The sequence below is a fragment of the Mobula birostris genome, chromosome 2 (assembly GCF_030028105.1).
Source record: "Mobula birostris isolate sMobBir1 chromosome 2, sMobBir1.hap1, whole genome shotgun sequence".
NCBI lineage: Eukaryota > Metazoa > Chordata > Chondrichthyes > Myliobatiformes > Myliobatidae > Mobula > Mobula birostris.
In genome coordinates, this window is record NC_092371.1 from 227,288,247 (window position 1) to 227,300,472 (window position 12,226).

At 41.3% G+C, this 12,226-nt stretch overlaps 1 protein-coding gene across 1 annotated transcript in view; it reads right to left on the reverse strand.

Moving 5' to 3' along the window:
* Nucleotides 1–12,226, reverse strand: part of rnf217 (ring finger protein 217) — a 122,774-nt gene that overhangs the window by 4,410 nt on the left and 106,138 nt on the right. Inside the window, exon 5 of the mRNA XM_072251577.1 lies at nucleotides 8,822–8,893. Coding sequence (XP_072107678.1) covers nucleotides 8,822–8,893 — 72 coding nt within the window. The remainder of the gene's footprint in view (nucleotides 1–8,821; nucleotides 8,894–12,226) is intronic.

Sequence of the window (12,226 nt, forward strand, 5' to 3'; positions counted from 1 at the left end):
GAACAGAGGGATCTGGGAATACAGATACAAAAGTCCCTAAAAGTGGCGTCACAGGTAGATAAGGTCGTAAAGAGAGCTTTTGGTACATTGGCCTTTATATATCAGAGTATAAGAGTTGGAATGTTATGGTGAGGCTGAATTTGGAGTATTGGTGCAGTTTTTGTCACCAAATTACAGGAAGGATATTAATAAGGTTGAAAGAGTGCAGAGAAGGTTTACAAGGATGTTGCCGGGACTTGAGAAACTGAGTTACTGAGAAAGGTTGAATAGGTTAGGACTTTATTTCCTGGAACATAGAAGAATGAGGGGAGATTTGATAGAGGTATGTAAAATTATAATGGGTATAGATAGAGTGAATGCAAGCAGGCTTTTTCCACTGAGGCAAGGGGAGAAAAAAAAACAGAGGACATGGGTTAAGGGTGAAGGGGGAAATGTTTAAAGGGAACATTGGGGGGGGGGCTTCTTCACACAGAGAGTGGTGGGAGTGTGGAATGAGCTGCCAGATGAAGTGCTAAATGCGGGCTCACTTTTAACATTTAAGAAAAACTTGGACAGGTACACATGGATGAGAGGTGTATGGAGGGATATGGTCCAGGTGCAGGTCAGTGGGACTAGGCAGAAAAATGGTTCGGCACAGCCAAGAAGGGCCAAAAGGCCTGTTTCTGTGCTGTAATGTTCTACGGTTCTAAATCTTTGGAATTTATTTTTTTTAAAAAGCCATTTGTTAACCCCTTGCTAATAAAGTCCTATGATGAATCAGCTCCATCATGGGTATTAGTCTCCACAGTATCCACAACATGTTTAAAGAACAGTGTCTCAGATAGGTGGTGTAAGGCCACCCATTACCCAGGGCATGCCCTTTTCTCATTGTTACCATCAGGAAGGAGGTACAGAAACCTGAAGTCGCACACCCAGCGATTCAGGAACAACTTCTTCATCTCTGCTATTGGATTTCTAAGTGGACATTGAACACTACCTCACTCACATTTTTATTTCTGTTTTTGTACTACTTATTTAATTTGACTATTTAAAATACTTGTATATACTTACTGTAATTCACATTTTTTTCCTATGTGTGTCACGTATTTATTTATCATTGTACTGCTGCCGTAAAGTTAACAAATTTCGTGACATATGCCGGTGATATTAAACCTAACTCTGATTAGAACAGACTAAGTAGTAATAAAAATTTAACTGGTTTAAGATAAACGTATTACTAAATGATTGTAAATCGACAAAACATTAAAGTGCACATTGTAGTGAAGCACAAAAAAAAATGTTTGGCATTAGGTAGTTACATTGGTTCACAAAATTGCTTTTGTTAAATAATTTGAATAGTATACTAAAATATGCTCTTGTAATTACACAAAGTAGCACAATGTGATTAGATAGGACATGAATCCTGTTATTGTGCTATAATATCTCATTCTTGTTCTATTTAATGTAGATCACTTTTTCTCAGAGTCATACAATCATACAGCAAGGAAGCAGGTCCTTTCACCCGCAGAATCCAAGTGGACTCTTCATGTACTCATTTATAATAATCCAACATTTATCCAATTTTATTCTATGTTGCCATTTAATGCCTACAGGCTAGCACCTCACAGGAAAAGTACAAATATAAAATAATTACTTTTCATTTGTGATATATGATGGGGAAAAGAAATTAACCAGGAGGAACTTCTTAAGCCAGAGAGTGGTGTATCAGTGGAATTTTTTGCCACAGGCAACTGCGGAGGCCAAGTCTTTATGTATATTTAAGGCAGAAGTTAATAGATTCTTGATTAGTCAGGGCATGAAGGGATACAGGGGTGGGGGGTGGGGAGGCAGAAAATTGGGACTGGGAGGAAAAATGGATCAGCCATGATGAAATGGTAGAGCAGAATCGATGGGCCAAACAGCCTAATTCTGCCCTGATAACTTATAGTCTTATGTTTTGCATAATGACTCCAGTAATCTTTTGAAAGATTAATATGTAATAAGTGCAACCATTACACCACCTCTTTAAGAATAGTTTATGAATAATTGAGATTGTTGTTGTCATATGAAAATGGAAAATTTCCAATAATTTGCAATTTACCATGGGACGGAGTCATATGCCGAATTTTAAAAGCTACTGAAGTACTTTCAAACTTCTGAAACAATTGTGCTCCAAAAGTGATAATTTTTTTAATGTACTACATACATATCTTTAACAGGACTGAAGTTTTACAAGCACTGTGAAGTATTTTTTTCTGACTGTATAGACTGAGGACGGAGCCATACTGTAAGTTGAAGTCAGTGCTTCAGTGCTATTTTTTGATCTCTATTTCTTTTGGGTTCACTTGCCTGATATATGAGACTGAAAAATGCCTGTTTAAGTCAAATTAACCCATGACCTCAACAAGAGCAGGGTCAGATAGCACGAGAACTGCAGATGCTAGCATCTTTGGGCATTGTGCTTCATAAAAACTGGCAAAACATGGACAAAATTAAAATGTTGCTTCATTTTGACCTTTGTACTTCTCTCCAGTAATGTTTGCAGATTTCCAATGTTGCCATTTTATAACATCTAAACTTCTAAACTAAATAAAAGGTGAAATCCAATCACGTCATCTTAAGCATGTTGGCAGTATTGTAGTCTGAAAAAATTCAGTCAGCAGAAGCAGTAAATTTGCCCTAAACTGCAAAACCCAGGAATTTTCCTACTCCTCATCCCAATCACCCATTTCAATACCTCACAGTGACTAAACCAAGAAGAGTATTTTCTGGTATACTTCACTGGAGTATAAAGTTTTAAGCATATATATCAGAATCAGGTTTATCATCGCCAGCATGTGTGGTGAAATTTGTTAACTTTGTTAAATACACAAGACCATATAGGTAGGGTGCTTAAGATTTTTGCATAGTACTGTAATTTTATGTATTGCACTGCACTGTAGCTAAAAAAACACAAATTTTATGATATATGAGCGATGATAAACCCAATTCTGATATGGATCTCTTTTGTGGACTGAGAGTGAAAAGGGGGTAGGGAGAGGGGAATAATGGTTGGGGAAAGGGGAGGGAGAGGGAAGCACCAGAGAGACATTCTGTAATGATTAATAAACCAAATGTTTGGAATCAAATGTCCTTGCCTGGTGTCTCGGGGCTGGGTGTAACTGCAACCCTCCCTCTGGCACGTCTTCTCCACCTCCTGTCCCACACCCCTTCCGCAGTGTTTCACCCTCTCCATTCCCAACATCCTCTTCTCCCGCCAGATTTACAAACTTGCTCTCTCTTCCACATTGACAAATACGGTACTGCGCAAATGTCTTAGATAACCTAGCTATATATATGTGCCCAAGACTTTTGTACCTAGTGCTGTAGTTTTAACATTTTTCACTCAATCAGCAACCTAGAAATGAATAATCTGGAAAAAGGAGTTCAAATCACATCATTGCAGCTGGAAGGTGGGGGGAGGTGCGCAGTGTGGTAATTTAAATTATTTAAATAAGTATGGAATTAAAAAGCCAGTGTTGGCCGTGGTAACTTCAACCTACTACGTTGTCTTAAAAAGCTATCCAGTTATGTTGTTTATGCACGAAAAATTGATGCCTGTAACTGATTTGAGTCTCCAGGGTAATGACGTGTAGTTCACCTTTAATTGCAGGGAAAGTCACTCAATTTGCAAGTAATTAAGGATAGGTAACAGGCTGCCAGAGACCTGAATGAATTCAAAAGAAACATTTCAGTATGATGATAAAAACTGTACTTTCAGAAACAAAACTATTTGATTAGCTGACCTTCATACCAAGTAACGAAAAGGAGGCCAGTTAGAATTAGCAACATGATGGAAAAGTTTACTGCTCCTTTTGAAACTAATACAATAGTCCTTTTACTGATAGCTCCAAGGTCAGCAAGTTTAACATTCAGTTCAGAAATGAAGATAGTTTCATTATAGAATGGTTAAAACATGGAATTGTTATTCTGCAGTTTAATTCTAAGAATAATTATCAGTGAGGAAAGCTATTCAGTGATGGGGCAAGTGAAGTTGAGTGAAGTTATCCCCCCTGATTCAGGAGCTTGATGGTTGAGGGTTAACAATGATAGTCTTTAATGATAATTATACTCTTTCAATGTGTAAACGAGTATAATTTTTGTTGCACTTCATAGAAGATGATGTGATGGTGTTGTACATGCTCTTTTTCCTATTTTCCAAAATGTTGTCTTGAGCTGTTGAATTTTTACAGCATTGTCTTTTTATTTGCAATTGATCTTGCTGAATTTATGGTCAGAGAAACTTGGGATATCCTTTAAATACTGTGCGCTTGTCATCGGTGGTTCTCTTGCTGAAATGGTTATCTTTAGACACTTTGTGAAATCAATCAACCAATTTCCCCCGGGATCAATAAAGTATGACTATGACTATGTGGTCTAGGTTTTGCCACATGGCAACTATTTGACCTGTGAAATTATAAATGGAGGGTGTCCAGCCCGTCACAGTTAAAGCCCTCCCCAGTATTGAGCACATCAACATGAAACGTTGTCCCAGGAAAATAGCATCCATCAACAGGGACCCACCCCCCCCCACCACTCAGGACATGCTCTCTTCTCGCTGCTGCCATCAAGAAAGGACTCACACCAGCAGGTTTAGGAACAGTTACTAGCTCTAAACTATCAGAGGCTCTTGAACCACAGGGGATAACTTCACTCAACAAACCTGAGGAAATCTGCAGATACTGGAAATCCGAAGTAATACACGCAAAAAGCTGGAGGAACTCAGCAGGTCAGGCAGTATCCATGGAAAAGAGTAAGCAGTCGATGTTTCGGGCAGAGACCCTTCATCAGGATGGAGTTCATCCTGTATCACCTCCCTCATGGTTCCACCTCCTTCTACTACCCATTGTGTTTTCCCCTATTCCTTCTTCACCTTTCCTGCCTATCCCTTCCCTGCTTCCCCTCCCCCACCCCTTTGTCTTTCCCCTTACTGGTTTTTGACCTGGAATCCACCAGCCTTCTCCTTCCCACCCTCCCCCCACCTTCTTTATAGGGCCTCTGCCCCTTCCCCCTACAGTCCTGACAAAGGGTTCCGGCCCGAAACGTCAACCGATCTTTTCCACGGATGCTGCCCTACCTGCTGAGCTCCTCCAGCGTGTTGTGAGTGTTGCTTTGACCCCAGCATCTGCAGATTATTTTGTGTTTAAGTATATAACTAGAGTTGCCCTACAAAAGGTTGCTGTAAACCAGGTTAAGGGTTCATTATACGGGAAATGGTAGATTAAGTGTTAGTCTGTAGGTACAGAAATCAGTGAGGGAAGCCAATGGAATTCAGAGTTTTATTGCATCCAGTAATGAGTCTAAAAGTGGGGAGACTTTGATGTAACTTTGCTTGTGAGATAGTCATAGGACCACACACATAGGAGCAGAATCAGGCCATTCAGAACATTGAGTCTGCTCCACCATTTCATTACAGCTGATCCATTTTCCCTCTCAATCCAATTATCCTGCCTTCTACCCGTAACCTTTTACATCCTGACTAATCAATAACCGATCAACCTCCACCTTAAATACACCCAGTGACCTGGACTCCACAGCTGCCTGTTGCAATTAATTCCACAGACTGAGGCAAGTGAGACCCCCCACCACCTGAATTTTACAGGAGCATCTTTGAGAGCATCCTGACAAGCTGCATCTTCATCTAGTATGAGAGCATAAGAGCATCAGAATGAAAGTGCCTACAAAGGACTGTCAGAATGGACAAGAAGGTCATAGGCATCTCGTTACAATCCATCAGGGAAATTTATCACGAGTGCCGAGTACACAGGGCTCTTGGATTATCAAAGATCCCACCCATCCATCCAGCATCCTCTGACTTTCTATCATCAGGCAGGAGACTCCGATGCATAAAGACAAGAACTGCCAGGATGGGAAACAGCTTCTTCCCTCAGGTCATTGGGTTTCTGAACTCTCCGCCGCATTGCATTCAAAGTATCACTGGTTAATTTGTTCTGTACTCTACAATATTTAATTTATGAACTTTACTGTGTTTATTTATGTGGAATTCACTTATATATTTAATTCTTATCTTCCTAAGTTGTTGTATGTAATATGTACTACTGAGCTTTACACCCTGGTCTGGAGAAATGTTGTCTCATTTGATGGTATACATGTATATAGTTAAACAACAATAAACTTGACTTGACTCTTGCTAAAATAATTCCTCCTCATCACCATTTTAAATGGATGTCCCTCTATTCTGAGGTTGTGCTCTCTGATCAAAGACCTCCCCCCTATGGGAAACATCTACTCCATATCCACTCTATCTAGGCATTTCAACATTTGATAGATTTCAATGAGATTCCACCCTCCCCACCATTCTTCCAAATTCCAGCAAGTACAGGCCCAAAGCCATCGAACGCTCCTCATATGATAACCTGTTCATTCCCAGGATCATTCTCCCGGATCTCCTCTGAATCGTTTCCAATGACAGTACAACTGCTCTTAATAAGGGGGTCAAAACGGCTCACAATACTCCAAGTGAGGCCTCACCAGTGCCTTATAAAGCCTCAGCATTACATCCCTTCTTTTCTATTCTAGTCCTCTCAAAATGAATGCTAACACTGCATTTGCCTTCCTCACCACCAACTCAACCTGCAAATTAATGTTTAGGAAATCCTGCACAAGGACTTCCTTTGCACCCCAGTCCTTGAAATTTATCCCTGCTTTAAAAATGTTCTAAGCTTTTATTCCTTCTAACAAAGTGCATGACCATACACTTCCTGACATTGTATTCCACCTGCCACTTCCTTGCCCATTCTCCTAATCTGTCTAAATCCTCCTGCCGCCTCCCCACTTCCTCAACACTACCTGCTCCTCCATCTATCTTCATATTGTCTGTAAACCTGGGCACAAAGCACTTAATTCTATCATCCAAATCATTGACATACAATGGAAAAACACGCAGTCCCAACAGTGACCCCTGTGGAACACCGCTAGTCACCAGCAGCCATCCAGAAAAGGCTCCTTTTATTCACACTCTTTCCTCCTGCCAGTCAGTCAATGCTCTAATCCATGCTAGAATATTTCCTGTAACACCATGGGCTCTTATCTTGTTCAGCAGCCTCATGTGTAGCACCTTATCAGAGGTGTTCTGAAAATCCAAGTACAGAGCATCCACCAATTCTTCTTTGTCCATCTTGCTTGTTATTTCCTCGAAGAATTCCAACAGATTTGTCAGGCAAGATTTTCCCTAAAGGAAATAATGCTAACTTTGGCCTATTTTATCATGTGCCTCGAAGTACCCCGAGACCTCATCATTAACAAACCACTCCAACATCTTCCCAACCACTGAGGTCAGGCTCACTGGCCTATAATTTCCTTTCTGCATCCCTCCTTTCTTGCAGAGTGGAGTAACATCTGCAATTTTCCAGTTCTCTGGAACCATATCAGAACCCACTGATTCTTGAAAGATCCAGATTTCTTGGTGTTCACCTGGTGGAGAATCTCACCTGGTCCCTCAACACCAGCTCCATAGCAAAGAAAGTCCAGCAGCGTCTCTACTTTCTGCGAAGGCTGAGAAAAGTCCATTTCCGACCACCCCCCATCCTCACCACATTCTACAGAGGTTGTACTGAGAGCATCCTGAGCAGCTGCATCACTGCCTGGTTCGGAAATTGCACCATCTCAGATTGCAAGACCCTGCAGCTGATAGTGAGGTCAGCTGAGAAGATCATCGGGGTCTCTCTTCCCGCCATCACAGACATTTACACCACACGCTGCATCCGTAAAGCAAACAGCATTATGAAGGACCCTACGCACCCCTCATACAAACTCCTCTCTCTCCTGCCATCTGGCAAAAGGCACTGAAGCATTCGGGCTCTCACGACCAGACTATGTAACAGTTTCTTCCCCCAAGCCCTCAGACTCCTCAATACACAGAGCCTGGCTTGACACCAACCTATTCTACCCTCTACTGTGCCTACTGTCTTGTTTATTATTTATTGTAGTGCCTGCACTGTTTTGTGCACTTTATGCAGTCCTGGATAGGTCTGTAGTCTAGTGCAGTTTTTGTGTTTTTTCTTAGGTAGTTCAGTGCAGTTTTTGTATTGTTTCATGTAGCACCATGGTCCTGGAAAACGTTGTCTCATTTTTACTATGTTCTGTACCAGCAGTTATGGTTGAAATGACAATAAAAAGTGACTTGACTTGACTTGCTCGTTATTAATTCCTCTGTAATCTCTTCAGCATTCTTGAGATATTGGAGGACACTGGAGCACCTGGATACAGCCACAGGGAGAATGTACAGACAAATCACAGACAGTGCCCAAAGTGAGTAGTGAATAGCCTGCAGTGCTGTGAGGCAATGACTGTACCATTTCCGGTTTGTGGATTAAAAACTAAAGTCTGCACTTACTTTGCCGTTTCACTGGAGGGCATCTTACTGAATGATTAACCCTGAGCTCAGACAGCTGGCTATGATGAAAAAACCATGTGCAGGTGTGGGGAGGTGGGTAGGCTGACATCTTGGCCAAGAATTGCTGAGAGGCTAAACAGAGAGCCAAGCAACGTTCATTGGCTTAGCTGCTTGTCAAAGCTAACAAGAAATACAAGTGTTTCTGAGTTTTCAGTTGTGACAGCTTAATGTGAAATAGCTGTATTTCCACATTATCAGTTTTCTAACAACCAAAATAAGTTAAGATGCCATTATATAAAATAATTTGCAAGGCAAACATGGAAAATTGTACAATCGGTGACATAAAGATATTTGCTGAAATCATTTCATGTAAAGTCGACAATTTTACCAAAAAATTAGTTCATAATTAACAGGAAAATTGAAATTGGAGAGTCCATTATTTCTTACCTACTACAAATGCTATGGCTCCAACCACCACAACCAAAACCAGCATCAAAGGAGCAATTAGTAACTTTCCAGCTGTAAGATGAAAAAAAAACCTGTTAGAATAATTGTACATAAGGACACATTCTTCTTCTCCTAGATCACTTGTGGTGTGGTGCAAATCTGCCTATCAATGGGTGTGCACTTTGAGAACAGACAGTAGGTGCACACAGAGGCAGAAGCAGTCAGTATTTATTTATTTAGAGATACAGCTTGGATCAGGCGCTTCCAGCCCAATGAGCTCCAACACCCAGTAATCCGATTTAACTCTAGCCTAATCACAGGGCAATTTACAATTACCAATTAACCTACTAACAGCCATGTCTTTGGACTGTGGGAGAGAACTGGAGTACCTGGAGGCTCACGGGAAGAATGTACAAACTTTCTTAAAGCAGACGCCGGAACTGAACCCCGATGCCCTGAGTTGTCACAGCGTTGTGCTAACCACTGCGAGACTGTGGCGCCCCAAGTATTCCTCGCATTATATTTCAGTTCAGTGTAAGGGTCAAAGATAATGACCAGCCATTCTCAATGGGGGCCCTGGCACATTTGAAGGGGGTCACCAACTGAAAACTGTGAGAAGGGGAGCTCCAAGGGTTTATGGGGGCTCTGGTAACTGAACCGATGAAATACCCAAGCAGCAGCCTTCATTGGAGTCAATAGTTTCCCTCCTATTTATAATATCTTTCCAACACACCGTTTGAATTCGGCGCACCTGGTAAATTCATTGCTCAAGCTCCTCCCACACAGCCTCACTTCAGAGTCAGTCGCGAATCAGACTGCACCGGGTCAACGTATTCAATCAGGGGTTCTTGCATCCATTATTACCATACTTCATTCTCCGAAGATCAGCGTGTCTTCCTAGGCCTATTTTAGCCTAGTAACTTTAAAGTATATGTGTTTGGATATACTATATGTTAAGGTAAGTTGTGAAAAGTGTTTATTACTGTCAGTGTCTAATTTGGAGCCCGCTATCATGAAACTTGCAGAAAAGCACCAAGCTCAGGGATCGCATTAGGCCTGATAGATGTTTAATTTCATACAGTCTTTTTTTTTAAGTTCTGTCCAGTATGCCGGAATGTTCATGTTTTCTTGGTGTTCAATAATAAATGATTTTCTGTCTATCTGTTTGTGTTGTACTCCTGTTTGAAAGGCGGGCCCTCGAACCAGAGAAGAGCTCCTAAGGGGGCAGTGGACAAAAAAAGGTTGAGATTTACTGGTCTAAACAGTTCCAACAACAATGTGAATTGTTGCCAATGTAAGCAAATTTAAAAATAACACTATCATCAATCTAGATCTTGCAAAGTGGGTTGCAGGAGAATTACCAGCATAACCTCTTTACACAATAGTTTACAAGTATTCTTACAAGGCTTAAATATGAGCCAAACTTTCCTTTTTTAATCCCTGGAAGGCATTTTTCCTACTTGCCTGCTAGTGCTGCCACATATTGACAAACAATTGCACAGTAATTTTACGTATTGCACTCTACAGCTGCCAAAAAACAAACCAATCATGATCCTTCAAGTCAGTATTTAGTAGATACACCATTGGCAGCAATTATAGCCTTCAGTCTGTGTGGGTAGGTCTCTGTCAGCCTGGCATAGCTGCACACTGCAATTTTCCCCCATTTTCCTGTACCAAACTGCTCAAGCTTTGTCAGATTGCATGGGGATCGTGGGTGAACAGCCCTTTTCAAGTCCAGTCACAAATTCTCAATTGGATTGAGGTCTGGACTCTGACTTGGCCACCCCAGGGCATTAACTTCGTTGTTTTTAAGCCATTACTGTGTAGTTTCGGCTTTATGCTTGGGGTTATTGTCTTACTGAAAACAAATCTTCTCCAAAATTTCAGTTCTCTTGCAGACTGCATCAGGTTTTCCTCCAAGATTTCCCTGTATATTTTGCTGCATTCATTTTACCTTTTACCTTCACAAGCTTCCAGGGCCTGCTGCAGTGAAGCACTCCCATAGTATGATGCAGACACCACCATGCTTCATGGCAGGGATGGTGTGTTTTTGATGATGTGCAGTGTTTGGCTTATGCCAAACATAGCATTTAGTCTGATGGCCAAAAAAGCTCAATTTTGGTTTCATCAGACCATAGATCCTTTACCAGCTGACTTCAGAGTCTCCCACAAGCCTCCTCTAGCCAAGATTTCATGTGAGCTATTTTCAACAGTGGCTTTCTCTTTGCCCCTCTCCCATAAAGCTGTGACTGGTGAAGCACCCGGGCAACAGTTATTGTCAGTGCAGTCTCTCCCATCTCAGCCATTAAAGCTTGTAACTCCTCCAGAGTTGTCACAGGTCACTTGGTGGCCTCCATCACTAGTCCCCTTCTTTCTCAGTTTTTGAGGATGACCTGCTCTAGGCAGATTTGCAGCTGTGCCATATTCTTTCTGTTTCTTGATGATTGTGCACTGTACTCCAAGGGATATTCAGAGACTGGGAAATTTTCCTGTATCCATCTCCTGACTTGTGCTTTTTAATAACCGTTTCACAGATTTGCTTGGAGTGTCTTCATGGCGTAGTTTTTGGCAGGATAGTAACTCACCAGCAGTTAGAGGTATTATCACGATCAATTGAAACACCTCTTCTGCACACAGGTCTCCAAAAACAGATCTCCATTTAACTAATTGCTACTTCTAAAACTAACTGGCTGCACCTGTGATGATTTGGTGTGTCATATTAAAGGTGGGTGAATACATATAGAATCAATTATTTTATGTTTTATATTAGCAATTAATTTAGATTCCTTTGTAGAGATCTGTTTTCACTTTGACATGAAAGAGTCTTTTTCTGTTGATCAGTCTCAAAAAAGCCAGATTAAATCCACTGCGATTCAATGGTATAATACAATAAAACATGAAAATTTCTGGGGGCGGGGGTGAATACTTTATACAGGCATGACATATGTGAGTGATGATAAACCTGATTCTGATATGGGTCTCTATTGTGGACTGAGAGTGGGAAGGGGGCACGGAAAGGGGAATCGTGGTTGGGAAAAAGGGAAGGGATAGGAGAGAAAACACTGGACAGACACTCGGTAATGATCACTAAACTGATTGTTTGGAATCAAATGACCTTCCCTGGTACCTCACGGCTGGGTATGCTGGCATTTGTGCCACCTTCCCACCCCTGTCACTCCTTCTGTGCTACCCATCCGACACCCTTCCTGCACAGCTCCACCCCTCACCATTCCCAACATCCGGCAGGGCAGGAATTAGGAGTCATTTACCACTGTTATTTGGTATTAATTGATTCAGTGTGGTTTAGGTTTGAAGTTGGGGATTTCTTAGTTGGATAGAGAAAATCTCCATACATGGTAAAGCATTTACAAAAAAATGAATTGTAAGAATACTGAAGTTAATAAT